Here is a 15,248-nt window from a genome sequence, read left to right on the forward strand (position 1 = left end):
TGGATTATCCAAACTGCCCAGAGGAGTGCCAGTCTGTGCTCACATCACCATACACAACACCCAAATAGCAGCTTGCAACATGCTGTCACTTAACTTATTTTATAGTCTTTTGATGTACAGAGCTTTACAATCAAGACAAATTTATCAGTTTTCCTTTTAGAATTTGAAAGTGTTTTTATTATTCCAAACCCTGGTGCAACAAAAATTCAATTAATGTCTCCTGGGGCTCATGTAGAATGGTTTTTAAGATATAAATGTAAACACGTATTTTTGTTGTTAATCAAATAGTATTTGCATTTCTAATCATAAAAGATACCACCAAGATGCCACCCGGTCACAATTCTAGTGAATCTTCTAAATCCATGATTTATAAAATAAGCTATTGTATTTGCCAGTGAGAGGGAAGAAATATCTCATCACACTGTTGTTTGAATTTGCATTTTTCTTATTACTGGTGAGTTTAAATAAATATTTCATATTTACAGACTATTGGAATATTCTCTTCTGTTAATAGTCTATATCCTCCATCTAGTTTTCTATGGGATTTTTGTACATTTATTTACTGACTTGTTAGAAATTTTATATGAGAAGACCCAGTGTCTGCCATGTGTTGTAATTATTTTTCCTGAGCTCTAGATATTTCTTTTAATTTTGTTATTTTCTTCATGTAAAACTATAAATTTTTATTCAAATATATTTTTTACTTCATATCTTCTAGATTTTGTCTTGCTTGGAGAAATTTGTTTTTAAAATATTGTTTTAACAGGTTTATTGAGATATAATTTACATAGCACAAAATTCTCTCTTCATACATGTAAAATTCAATAATTTCAGTAACTTATTGATGTGTATAAATATCAGTGTAATCTAGTTTTAGAATATTTTCATCACCTCAAAAAATTCCCAGCCCCATCCCAAGCTCTGGACACCACTGATCTGCTTTCTGTCTACAAAATTGTCTTTTCTAGATATTTCATGTAAATGGAACCATATGACATGTAGGCTTTTGTGCCTGGCCTCTTTCACTATATAATACTAATTATATTTTGGTAGCATGGTTCATCTTTCTTTTAAATGTGTTTCAAGTGTTCTTTTTTCTTGCTCAATAGTATTCCATTGTATAGACAGGGCACATTTTGTTTATCCATTCTTTGACTGATAGATATTTGGATTGTTTTCAATTTTTATTATTATGACTATACTGCTACAAATATTTGCACTATGTATTTGGGAGGCCATATACTTTCATTTCTCTTGGGTAGATTTCAAGGAAAAAAATTTGCTGGATCATATGGTAAATGTATGTTTAACTTTTTAAGAAACAGCCTGTTTTGCAGAGTAGTTGTAATATGATACACTCCCGTCAGCAATGCATCAGGGTTAGAATGCTTTTTATCTTCCAACGTAATTACAACAATGATGATGGTAGTAATGGAAATCTTATTAACCCCTAATTAACTAATTTTATACTGTTTTTATATTTCCATTTTTATTCATCAGAAATCCATTTTGTTGAAAGAAATGAATTTGGGGAAAATCTTATTAACAACTTGAAACTCTGTGTTAAACTAAACAATCTTTTAGGAATCTAATTTTGGACTCTGTTTCACTGCTGTGCATAACTGATAATCCATGCACACAAAAAAGTGCTCATTAAAATAGATGTATAATAGATTTCACTATTTTGTAAAGCTAGTCATTCCTCATTATGTATCTTTTTTCAAATATTTCCCTGGATAATATATTTTTTGTCATAAAATTATGAGTCAGTGTACTAAGTTCTAGAAACAAACAAATAATTCTCCTGCTTCCTTGTTCTTTGAGGGGAGGGAGGGGGAGGCTATGGTTAGCATTTAATACTTAATGCAAAAAATAAAAAACCCACCTTGGATTAATGTTGCCCATCAAGAATCTATCATCCTCCCTGAGGAAATTACAAAAAAAAAAAGTCTCATAGTACCAGATACTATAGTTTCCCTTCCCTAAAATCACCCTCTCCTTCCCAATATATCATTTCTTTTGCTCTAAAAAAGATGATTTTGCTCCCTTTCTTTCCATGTGCCTCAGGGGAAGCAGGGTGAACAAAGGTTTGTTGAGATACCATTGTAATCTCACAGTCTGCCTAATGTGTGGGGAAGTGAGCTACTGAAAACACTCTGGGAAAAGTTTAGTTGCTCCTTATTAAAGCACTTGAAAAGAAACAGTTCTCTTTCTCTGCCATTAGGATCATCGGTGATGACACTGCCTGATAAGTTAACCCAGTCTGGAGGTTCCTTAACGTGGTTCTGTATAAGATAATAAGTTAAAAGAAAAAAAAGGCAATTAAATTGGATTTTCTGCTACTAGTAGAATATTCAAATATTCAAATTCACTTAAATATTCATGCCATTCACTTTAAATCTACCTTATAATCTCACATCACAGGTCTCAAAGAGAGTAAGGCTGCAAACCACATGAGAGTAAGGCTGCAATCCTGGGATCAAACAGAATTTGTCCGAAGTATGTATACTGTAGACAGGACTATCAGCTTATCAAACTCCTACAGGATGATAACCTGCTTCCGCAAATAATACACAATTAACATATGCATAAAATAATCTTTGAGTTTGCTTGGAATTAAATAATGGTTGTTTCAGACACTGAAGAAATTGTATTCAAATTACTACTATTTTAAAATAAACTTCTGAACTACTCTTTAGATTTGATTTACAATTCAAGCTGACTCTCCAGATGGAATACAATAGCAGAACCATCTTCTTAACCAACTAGTTACCTCTCTCTGAACCAATGCAACTCCTCTATATTATTGAAGTCTATGGCATTTAGAATTATATACTGATTTAGAATTATACTTCTGTAATGTTTTATGCAAGCTTAAAAAAAAAGTTTGATTTACTTTTCTAGCTTATTTCCTATCATACAGTTTTTGTCAAGTTTGTCTCACTCATTAGTTTGTTTTTAGTTTTTGTGTATTATCTTTTAAACTTTTGATTTAATTTTTAGATTACATAAAAATATATAAATGCACCTCAAGTTAAAACTGATAAATAAGATATATTCAGAGAAGTCCAGCTTTAATCTCTATCCCCTTGAACCGATTCCCACATTTTGCCCTAAAGGCAACAATTAAAAAAAAATCTTCTATTGTTTCTATTTACAAATATACGTAAACAACAGAGAGACTGAATGTAGGGGGTAGCTGTATGTTCCTATTCTCCTCCTCTACTTTATTAAACAATGTTGTGTACTGTACACACTCTCCCGCACCTACTGAAAGTGCATTGGGAGATTATTCCAAGCAGGATATTTTCTTCCCCAGCCGCAGAGTACTTCATTGTTTGGATGTACATCACTGTATTTGTATAATTTCCTTTGTTTCCCAGCATTGTTTCTTATTTCTGCTAAGGTAAGACACATACAAATTTTCCTGTTGACAGAGAGTAAGCTTGTGACAGAAACTGGAGGATCTCTGAAATGCATCTTATGGACTAGACTTGTAGCTTTGTCCTGATGGCCTTCTGAGACCTATTTATGCAGGAGAATGCATGCTAAGGCAAAGAGTCAGCATGTCACTGACATTTATCTGAGAGAAAAATGATTGAAGTGTTATAGCGTAATAAAAGAATAGTTTAAGAAATCCCCAGATTTAGACATTCCTTTAGAAAAAAAAAAGGTGAAACAAAAAATAGCATGATTTGCTCTTTATTTCTCAAAATAAAAGTATTGAAAGCATCACATCCTCACAAGGTATCCATATTTCTTATATTTGTTGTCTTATTTCTGTACCCCATTGTGTAAAGGAACGTGTCTTTGAAATGCAAAGATGTAAAAGACCATCATGATATGGGTTCATTACGGCTTTCTCCTTGCTCGGGAAAATACGCCTATGACAGGATGCAGAAAGCCCAAGAGAAAAGCAGGGAAGGAAGGAAGGAAACTTTCCAGTTTCAGTTCTGTGATGCAATTTGTCCCTTTTTCTTCCTACTTCTTTCCTTGAAGCTGTATGAAGCAGATGATTTTCACTCCATATTTATTTGAGAAAAACTTTATAGGTAACGTGGGCAGAATGAGATCAGATGCACAAGAGGCAGTAAAGGTTGAAAACCTTTAAAGAGGATCAGGAAAGAATGAAGATAAGGTATTGCAATCAATATTGGGGGTTCCCAGGTCAAGGGCAGGCTGAGGAAGCCATCAGGGAGGACATTTTCTGCAGGGTCACGAACCAGGAGCAAAGCAGATCCTGAGAAAACACTCTCTTTGAGGAAGAATAAGAGCTAATCAGAAAATTTTTTCATGCTGCAAAGAAGCTGGGACAGAAGGTTCTTCCTTAAGTGTCACCATCTTTACTTCAGCTCAGGAGTCCTGCAGAAGACAGAGTACAGTGTTGCTTCCAGACATAACTCTACAAGTAACACTTTTTTCCCTCCTTTCTCAGGGACTCATGTTTAAACACTGCAATGAGAAGGGGGAAAAAATTCTTAAGTCTCCTGAGCCAAGGCTACTTTAGAGCACAGGCCTTTTGCTTAGTGGTAAGAAGAAATTTTAATGTAAACTGCTTGATCAGAGGTCACATCAAAGTCTTTCACATTATTTCTGTCTCCTGTCTCGTAACCCCTACAATCTGTGCTAGGGAAACTGACTATGACTCAAAAAGAGAATTAAAGAGCATACCTGTAGGCTGAAGTCCAGAGTGTCCTGGGAAAGAGAAGTAAAGATATATACTTAAATATAGCGAAATAAATTCTCCCTAAACACAATGTCCCCAGCCCCAGGCCCCCACCTGAGATTTCTCTAACACCACATCCACATCACATGATGGTGCCAGGGTAGACATGAGGGCAAACACTGAGAGCATGTGACCCATGAAGTTTCTGTCACACAAATCCAGTGTCATTTCATTAGCCTTGTGTCTCTTCTTGCATTTGCCCCAGGATCTCCAGGAAATTGAGGTCAATTGGGGAAATAAAGGCTTTAGATGGAACCATTGATATACAGAGAACTAACTGAGCAAAACCATATTTTTTTTTCCCTCTAAACACTCTACAGGGAATTTCAGCTGCCAACAGGTTCCTTACCTTTTTGGTTCCTGAAGTAGATGAACAGCCCCACCCCAAGGAAGAGCAGACCCAGAACGAAGCCCCCGATTCCACTCAGCATCTTGCTCTGAGCAGATTCAGACTGTGCCCCTGAGGAAAGAAGTTAGTTTTAGTGATTTTTATCCCAAATCCAGCTTTCCTAATTGATAATCTGTGATCAAGAGCTTTGAGATTGGGGTAAGAAGTCTGTACTTGAAAAAATAGAATGATTGACCATTTCTGGATGAGAGATTTAAAAATTACACTGAGTAGCTACACAGTTCTGGCATTGAATTCACTTAAATATTGCAGCCCTGACATAAGGCCACACGACTTCAACATCTGATGAATGAGGAGCCTGGGATAGAATGATGTTAAGTAGTTGGTCTAGGATGACAGAGCTAATAAAAGGCAGAGCTGAGACTGGACAGCTCATGTCAGGAAGGTCCCTACATTGGAGAGGATGTGTCCCTTCTCAGATCACGATGAACTCAGAGCAACAGTGTCAGAAGCACAAGTCCAGCCTTAGGTGGAAGGCAAGACTATGACCCAAAATATCACGGGAAGGCTCAAAATAGGGACATCTCTTCTCTGTTTGCCAGGTAGAATTGCCTCCCCAGGGGGCATAGGTATTTGTAGAACCTATCAGGGGACATCTGTAAACTATCAGAGGATTTCTGTCACAGGCTATCACAGGGCTCCCCCAGGAACCTGTGCTGAAGGAGAGGAGAACGTGGAGCAAATGAGCACATGGTGCGGGGAGAGGAGGAACCTGACACTCAGGGGGAGGCAAGTCCCTCCTTGCGGGGGGAGAGGAACGCATGAGGTCACAAAGCTTCTCACTCCATTCCACTGTGACAGGGCGCGTCCAGCTTGGGTGCTCCACTCGGCAGGTGTAGACCTCCCCACTCTGAGGAACCGTTTCAAGCATCACCATGGTCTGGAAGGTCCAGTCTCCACTAGGGATCAGGCCTGTGGAGACCACCCCAGCCTCCTCTTCCTGGCCATTCCGGAACCACCTGACTTCAATGTGGCCTGGATAGAAGCCCGTCACAGAGCAGACCAGGAGGTTGTGGTGCTGCAGGGGCTGGGGCTTCGCAGGATACACGGTCACCGTGGGCTCCACTAGGAGAGACAAGGTGGAGGGAATGAGTGAGGAAGACAGTTAATTCTCCTTGGTTGACTGACTTTCTGTATCTAGTCCCCTGTTCCAGACTACAGTCCCAGGCAGGCCTCCCTCAAAGCTGGCCATGTAGCCCAATAGAAGTTAGTGACATGAGCCTTTAATTTAAGCCTTAGAACATGGGCCCATTAGATTTGAGAGATATTGGGAAATTTTGTGTGTAGTTTCCCACCCTCCCCCCCGCCAATAACTTGAAACAGTTATTCATTGCTGAACTGAAGTGCTTACAAACCTTTGCAAAGTACATAGTATATTAATTAAAAGTATGATTTCTGAAGCCAAACTGCCTGGGCCCAAATTAAACACTGCCTCTTACTGATTAATTCTGGGAGTATATTCACATTTCTCTGTGCCTCAGCTTTCTCACCTATAAAGGGGATAAGTATACTAACTTACCTCTTACGGCTAAGTGAGAATTAAAGCACCTAAAGCATATAAAACACTGAGAGGAATTTAGGTCTCAATATATGTTTGCTCTTACTATCCTTGTTGAACTGGAGAAAAAACAGACTCAAAGCTGTGTGTACAAATTGGGGAATAGCAGTGGGTAGGTGTATGAAACATGAGAAAGCTGTCTCCATGCACTCACACCTCAGAAATGGTTCTACTCTGGGAATAAGAAAAGACCACAGGTGATTTTCCTAACCCTATGAGTTGAATCTCAAGAAAAGTTTGAGTCTTGAAGGAGAGGGAAATGAGGAAGGAAATCATTTTTTTAAATTCTTATAATTAGACTCCACTGATCAATCTGTCTCCTTTGAAAACAAGTGTATCTACTATTGGAATCAGTATCATTTTACAGTTATCTCTTCTTAAGCTAACATTTGAGTTCAAGGCAGAATATTAATATGTGTGTGCTTACTGTCTGAGATAATCCTTGACACTACCAGCCTGAATAAATACATTTTTTAAAAAGAAGTAACTTGGAAAAAAAAACCAAAAAACACTTACAATATCATGAAATGATAGAATTAAGATTAATGGAAATTATTCCTAACAATTCTGCAGTACATTTCATAAAATAGAAATGTTTACATTTCTAAAATGGAAAATAATGAACTGAATCAAAATAGAAACCACAAACTGGAGAACTGCTGAATCAAATATCAACAGTATTCATTTTACTGTACAGAGAACTCATACATTCACTGAGAAAAACCCCAGGACCCCACAGGTAACAGGCAATAGACAGTTCTGAGAACAGTAACAACAACTAGCCAATAACTATGTGAAAAACTTCAAGAATCTTAGAAATTAAAGAATTAGAAATTTTAAAATGTAAATTTCCAGCTGAGTACTTGACATTTGTTAGACAAATAGGTCTAACAAAGGGGAATATGAGGTTAATTGTTATAAGTATAAAAAAGAATCATATGTAACCGCTCAAATACTATTAGCATTATAAAAATGGTAACACCAGCATATTAAGTAACAAAATCATAATTCAAAAAGTTGATTTCAAAATCATTAATTATGTAAAATATATACGCTAAGGAAAAAGTAGCAATAAATTTAGATCTAAAAGAAGCCTTAGATCAGAAGTGCCTCAGAGGTTCCCCTTCCCCACCTCTCAAAAATCAGTCTGATGCTTTCGTTTTCAATTAATTGTGGATACAGACACAGGCACACTAGTCTCAGGGGTTTCAGGAGGAAAGGGGTATGTGCCAAGAGCAGTTTGTGACTCTTGTCCTCACAGTCTCCCAATTCTTTTACATTCCTCCCCTCCCCTCCCCTAAACCTTCCCCCAATCACAGACACCAGGAAGCCCCTGCATCTCTAACCACCCTCCCCGTCAGGGTTTCCTCCTCCTCCCCTCCCCCAACTGCGCGCGGAGGAGGCCAGGAGCCTCCCTCCCGCCCCTCCCCCCACCACAGCCCCCTCCCTCACGGTCCTCTCAGACCCCGGCCCCCAACCCCCACCACACACACTCTCCCGTCTCACACTCACATGGACAAAATCTCAGTGTCTCCCCTGCAGCACTCTCACAGGACCCCCTCAACTTGTACTCACTCACATCCTACGCTCACCTAGCGCTGTCAGTTCTCTCTCTCTCCCTCTCCCTCTCTCTCCCTCTCTCTCCCTCTCTCACACACACCCACACACACCCCGTCCCCTCCCCTGGCCGCCCCCCGCCGCGCTCACCTCGCCGCTGCACCGTGAAGCTCTCAACAACCCCGTAGTTGTGTCTGCACACCGTGTCCAGCTCGGCCCGCTTCCGCTCCAGGACGTCCTTCTGGCTGTTCCAGTACTCGGCGTCCGGCCGCCCCAGCTCGGTCACCGGCCGGTACTCCCCGCCCTGCTCCCCCCAGTCGCTGTCGAAGCGCACGTACTCTTCTAGGTTATAGAAGTATCTGTCCAGGAACTGCACCCGCTCCGTCCCGTTGGAGAAATGACACTCATGTTTAACCTGCACCATGAAACGTGCTGTGTGGACAGGAAAGAGTCAGTCACCTGGGCGGCTCGGGGGAAGACTGAAGGCCGCGGCCACCAGTGCCGGAAGCTCCGGCGGTGGGAGTGGGGGCGGGACACTAGGACCCCCTGAGGGGCTCCACAAGCACCCCAACTACTAGCACCTCACGGGCTTTTCTTTCTCTGCCCGCTGCAGACGGAGACTGGAGGGGTGAGGAAGGCCGGACGAGGGGCAGAGGAAATCTCCCTTGTCCAGAGCCTCTGGCTCCGCGCTTCCACTCCCTGCTCCTGCGCTTGGCTGGAACCCTTCAACCAAAGCCGGACAAGGATCTGCCCCATCACCTCCTCCTAGAAATCTCCACTGGAAAGACACCCTTCTCTCGTCTTCCCTCCCCCCACCCCAGCTCAGTAGCTGTTCCTTAAACATGTCCACCTCATTGCCTGAAAGCTTGGGCAGGGCTGACCTGGCCAGGCCCATCTTACCCACTGGGAGACCAAAGAAGGAAAAAACAGGTATCTCCCTTCTACTTTTAGAGTTTGAAATTTAGGGAAATTAAAATGAGCTGAGGGGAATAAAGGGGTGGGTGTATATGTTTGGGGTAAAAGAGAGGCACATTTCAGGTAAACATAATACCATACAAACGCTTAAAAGAGTTGATGAACTTACTCAAGAAACCAGAGAAAACATTTCCGTGAAGCACAGAGAGTGGGAGGGAGGAGGGTAAAAGAGTAGACTGGAGACATCACATGGAGCCTGGTACTGAAAAGCCTTAGAGATGATGTTAGGATTTTGACTTTATACTAAATATAATGAGAACTATGAAAGAGTTTTAAGGAGATTAAAACCATAAACCCAATAGGGACACAATTCCTTTTCTGCATTTCCAAATAAAGAAAGCTCAGAAGACCAGGTTTGTTTAAAAAAAAATTTTTTCCAGCAAAATAAATTTGTTCAGGACCAAGGCTTATTTATTTCTTTAACTCACCAACCAATTACAAAAACATATAAGTTATCCACACATTCTTTTCTTTCTTAATTTCTCTGCCACTGGTCCACTACTTATCCATAGTAGTGAACTACAGCAATGGACATTTTATTCCCATTCAAAGCTCCAACTAATTCATTTTTTAACTTTGCTCCTACACCCAATAATGCCAGCAGGCATCAAACTACAAGCCTTGGTCAAATGTAGAACTCTCATTTCTGTAGTCAAGTCCCCTCAGAAGGAGAAAAAGTAAGAAAAAGATGGCATTCTCATAAAGTCAATTTACAAAAAATGAGCAGGTCCCCAGACTTTGAGTAGAGACATTCACTTAGAAATGATGGCAGAGAGGAGGGCACTCTGGATCAGACCAGGTCTACCTTATTATTCAGAAATTCTCTAATAGCTTCTTGACATGACAACATTAAAAAATAAAAATTCATGAAGTTATTTTTCACTGTAGCTTGTATAGTTAGCACCGTTACTCCAGCTCATGTACCCAAATTCAGGTTGTCAGATTTAGTAAATAAAAACATTGGATTCCCAGATAAATTTGGATTTCAGATCAATTGTTGTTGTTGAGCTGAAATTTAAATTTAACTGGATCCTGTAGTTTATTGGACAACTCTTCCCCAACTTGCTAATAAAATTGGAGAGGAAGGAATACATTTAAGACTTCTTTTTATCTTCCTTAGAAATGGATATTATATACTGAAATTCATAGTTACTACAAAAGGATTTGATGACCCATGCTGATAGAGACCAGTTTGTTCTGTTCATCACTCCATCCTCATCAGCTCAGGGAATAACTGGTGTATTCTAGGTCACTAATAATCATTGACTGCACAAATGATTTTTTTTTTTTTTTTTTGCATAGCCAGTCACCTCGGCAAACAAGGACACTCTAGTGCGTCCTTGCTGATGAATGAACACATCTGGTTCTCGAGTCCTCCAGCTTCTCTTCAGTCTCCTTTATTCTTACACTTTAGGTCCAGCTGAATTTCTGATTCTAGGGCACAGTCTTCCCCTGATTTCATCTACTCAGTGTGGCATCTGTAATCCATTCCTCACGCTGCTCCCTTCTCTCTTCAATTGGTCCAATCCAGTTCCTGTCTTGTGTGTACCACTTACTGTAAATGTCGATCCACCAAACCCAGTGCTCACTTCTCTATCACGTTCTCACTTCACCCACTTCTTAGTGGTGCTCATCACAACTGGTCACTCCCTCCCTCCTTGAAAAATCTACTTTCCTTCACTTCCATGCATCACATTCTCCTGGCTTTTCTCAACATCCCTGGTACCCTTTTCTGGTCCCCTTTACTGACTCATTGACTCTTGGTCCTCTGACTAAGACCTTTGCCCTCTTTTTGTCATCTACACAATCTCTCTCTCCTTATGAAATCTCTTCTACTTTCCTGGATTCTAATCCAGTACATGTGTCAATGACCCAGACATACATACCTCCAGCCCTCACCTCCCCCTGAATTCCAGTCTTATATATTCAACTGGCCTCTTGACAGCTTCACATACATGTTAATAAATTATTTCCACTTAATGTAAACAAATCATTATTTCTAACCAGCCACTTCAAATTATTTTCTTCCACAACTTTTCCTATCCCAGTAAACAGCACCATCAAGTTTATTTCAGTTATTCAAGACAAAGTCCTGAGGGATAAAGTTGATTTGCTCCCTCTTCCCCTCATTAACAAGTTACTCAACACTATCCCAAATCTCCTCACTTTATCACTACTACTGTCTCTGTCACTAAACACTAAATAAGGCCACAAGTATGTCTTCCCTGGAGAATTTTAATATGATCCTGAGTGGTGCCCCTGACCACTGATGAATCCTTCTATCCAGTCTCCACATGGTAACTAGAATTATTATTTTTTCTCTGATAAGTACAAAAGTGACTTTCCTTGTAACCCTTCAGTAGCTTCATGTATTTTTTAAAACAAGATTCAGATTTTTCACCATGCCCATCAGGGTCTAATATAATTTGTTTCCTGAATTCCTTTTCAACCTTATCTTATTCCACCTGCCAAATTGCTTGCTCTGCTTTAGTCACTCTACTAGCCTCCTTTCTGTCCCTTAAACACAGCAAAGATTTTCCCACAGTGTCCTTTCCCTGTTCTGGGACATCCTTCACATGCCTGGCTTTCCAATGTTTATATTTCAACTAAATGTCACTTTCACTAGCCACTTGAACTCAAGTCCAGGTGAATACAATTCTCTCTGTCCATAACCCTGATACATTTTTTTTTCAGAGCATTTATTGCTCTCTGAAATGTTTTTCTTTGTTAAATATTTTTGGGTTGTTATCTTTGTCTCCTGTCATTAATTTCATGATAGTAGGGGACTGCTACCTTATCCAAATAGAATTCTCTGAGCCTAGAACAGAACCCAATATATAATAGTTTTTCAAAAAAGAAAATTTGGTTTGAACAAATAAACCCAGAGTTTCGAAAATTGATTTTTGTGAGAATCTTGGAAAGCCAGAGAGGGCTCCAGCTGTCACACTCTTTTATTCCGGTGACACTACGTAACATCCCTTCTACTTGCTGTGACAAATTCAGACAAACTTCTTCTCTGTCCTCCTACTAGTTGTAAGAAACATTCACAGTTTAGAAAAAGGTGATTTTAAGAAAAAAGGAAATTTTCATTAAGTTTCATCTCATCTGGATTGTTACAGTGCTGAAGGTCTGTGCAAATCTGGGATATTTTCAGCAATGGTGATGACATAACTGAGTAGGAATAGGGAAGAACTGAAAAAAGAAGTAACCAAACAGAGCTAATTAAAGAACAGAGAGGGCATGATGAATGAACCTATGAAATTTGGGGCCAGACTCCAGGAGGCCAATGAGCTCCCTTGACTTGCTTATTGAATTTCAGCCCTATGGGATGGAAACAACCACACTCTCTGTACCTTGCTCAAAAATTATGGTTTGCCATATGAAATTGCTGGTATTTGACTACTTTTGACTTACAAAAGCAGAATTTTATATAGTTTATCCTCTACTAGTTGAGTCTCTTCTCATGGGCTCAGGCCAGAGAATGGGGAGATGTAGGAGAAACATTGTATAGAAAGATTCAAAATAGATTCATAGTGAACATTAACCTGTGTCAAGTTTTCAGAGAATGTGTAACTTCTTTAAGCATCATTGAACATTCCCTAGGTGTTCCTTACCTACTGGGTGATTCCAGATACTAAGGATCTCTACTTAAGCTTTAGGGTGTTTCCCACAGAAGAAAGAGAGAAAACTAGCCCCAGCTTCTGTCAGAGAACCTCCAGTACAGGGATGTAACCCTTATAAACATTGGGGTTCAGGAGAAAGGAAAAGATTTAATGGGGAGAGACTCTTTGATACATTCTCATGTATTAGGGAGAGACACCAACAAAATAAATCTTATTGATGAAATAACAGGATTTTCTAGGAGAGATCTTTCTAAGTCCTCTTGATTCCCCAGAAAATTTTTGGCTAAACTTCCCCTTTTTTGGCATGATTCAACATAATAAAGGAAACTGACATTTTGACATTCTCATTTATAAATCTTCTTAAGACCCCAAAGGAATGGGATGCAAAGCTGGAATGGTTTTACTGGAAGAGAGTTGAAAATAAATGGTTCATATATATGGAGGCAACTTACACAACTTTCATAAACAGTCCAAGCACCCAGGCTCCCTTATTGTGGAAAGAATTGAGCATCCTTACAATAAAGATAGTTGGTCACTGAAGAAAATGTCCGGTTTTTTAAGGGACATGGCCTGGACACAGTGACAAAGCTAACTCCTTTCCTTTCCCCACCCCACAAGAGCTCAAAATATGCACTTACGTTGGGTGTCCTTGGTCCAAACCAGGGAAGGGCTCAGCACCATCAGTATCACTGTCAGAGCTGCCATCCAGGAGCCTCCAGAGAAATACAGACACACCATGCTGGAGATCAGGAGAAGATAGCGTGTGATGGGAGCAGGCAGGTCCCACTCAAATGGGCACTGTGACCCTCCTCCAATCCACATCCAAATAATACCAGCCAAGGAACTCTGTATTTGCTCCTGGATTGGGTGAGCTCAGTGTTAGGTAACCAATCAACATCAGAGATGAGTAGCATCATCAGTTGCTGGTCAGAGATTCAGTATGAAGGTCCTCTTCATAAACTTAGAATTTCCTCCATTAAAAGAATTGTTTTAATTGAGTACTTTAAAAATTTGATCCAGTTGCATCTGAAATATTTTAATTGGGCCCCTATTGTGAGCCAGCTCTGTGCTGGTCAGTGATGTGTACAGAAGTTTGACTCTTTTATGAGCATGCTTTACTCTCACTTTGAGACAGAGCTGGTCTGACAAGTGTGTGTGTCAGTAGATAAAGGAGTGGAAAGAAAATAATTGCAAGTTACAAGATCTTTAATCTGGTCCTATTTGCACCATAACTTAGTGCTGTAGTTTAGGGAAAATTACTTAACCTCTCACAGTTGAAAATAAGGCACTTCAATCTTTCAGATATTTCAATATTGTGATTCTGTGGACACCTCAAGAAACAGCATTCTCTGGCAACTGATGACGTGACAGAATTACAGCTGTTCATTGGAGAGTTAAGTCTGTAATCTCCTGACAGGTCGGGATGTCTCTGATAAACTGAAGGAAATGTACAGTTAGTCAACAAATTAACCTGAGTGAAAAGGTTTTTCAGGTTTGTTCCTGATGCTGTCACTGAATTTACTGGAACCTCCAGAAAACACATAGACAAAGGGGCTTACTGAAGGTGATCTGTGTAGGATGGAGGGCCTTGAGGGTACCTTTGTAGAGCACGTAACCTAACAATGTGTGAAGGACTACTGTCCAAAGTATGCAGGGGCTGGGTGGTCAATAAAGGATCAAAATCAGCCTGTGGCACAACTCTGCTTTAGAATAATTAATATTTTATATGAAAAAGTGTTCAATCCCTTACTCCTGGTTCCAATTTCAATTTTCACATTTCATTGGGGATGTGACTCCTTATTATTCATCTTCTTTTGTTTTATCCTTAGAAAAGACTAAGAAAATTTTGCTAATGAATGTATTATAGAATGTTCAGGAAATAGAACACTATGGAAAAACTATGAGTTACATCCCTTGATATAATCATATGATTTAAAATATGTAATTCTATGTCTAGGTAATTATTACAGATTAATTTAATGTCAGCGTAATATCTCAAATTTAAAGTGGACCTTAAAGGTCAACAATTATTCTAAATTTTTGCATTAATTCACATTCCTCCCCAGTTCTGATAAGTAGTCATTCTTTATATACCTTAATAATTCTAGTGCCAGAACTCACCATGCCATAATAAAAATAACTAAAATTTATTGATTAATTTTTAAACATTTAACTTTTTACTACGAATTAATTTTACAGGGCTTTTTACACATCATTTAAAAATATAATTATCACATCATTTTAATGATTTAACTACCTTTTTCATTGCTACAGTTGGAGATAACAAAATGATGGGTGGAGGATAAACAACTTTTACAAGGGTGCAAGTCTGATAAATGGTACACTCCAGGTTGAGCCAAGTTATATTTGTCTCCAAACCCTACAAGCTCAGCCATTACA

The 15,248-nt window shown here is 39.4% G+C and overlaps 1 protein-coding gene across 1 annotated transcript; it reads right to left on the reverse strand.

Annotated features, from left to right (window-relative positions):
• Positions 1–3,686: 3,686 nt before the first annotated feature.
• On the reverse strand, positions 3,687–13,670 carry LOC105101413 (HLA class II histocompatibility antigen, DRB1 beta chain-like). The gene is made up of 6 exons (XM_064476361.1): positions 13,487–13,670; positions 8,401–8,682; positions 5,919–6,200; positions 5,076–5,186; positions 4,672–4,695; positions 3,687–4,362 (listed from the first exon to the last, which is right to left on the reverse strand). Exons 1-6 carry the CDS (start codon positions 13,668–13,670, stop codon positions 4,349–4,351), a joined length of 897 nt encoding a protein of 298 aa, XP_064332431.1. The 3' UTR covers positions 3,687–4,348.
• Positions 13,671–15,248: the final 1,578 nt, after the last annotated feature.

The sequence above is a fragment of the Camelus dromedarius genome, chromosome 19, assembly GCF_036321535.1.
Source record: "Camelus dromedarius isolate mCamDro1 chromosome 19, mCamDro1.pat, whole genome shotgun sequence".
Taxonomy (NCBI): domain Eukaryota; kingdom Metazoa; phylum Chordata; class Mammalia; order Artiodactyla; family Camelidae; genus Camelus; species Camelus dromedarius.

Coding starts and splice junctions, on each gene's coding strand:
- LOC105101413 (XM_064476361.1), bottom strand. CDS start 13,670: ATGTGGATTGGAGGAGGGTCACAGTGCCCATTTGAGTGGGACCTGCCT. Junction 8,683..13,486: donor TTGGACCAAGGACACCCAAC/GTAAGTGCATAT, acceptor CTGTCCACACAG/CACGTTTCATGGTGCAGGTT. Junction 6,201..8,400: donor CTTCACGGTGCAGCGGCGAG/GTGAGCGCGGCG, acceptor TGTCTCTCCTAG/TGGAGCCCACGGTGACCGTG.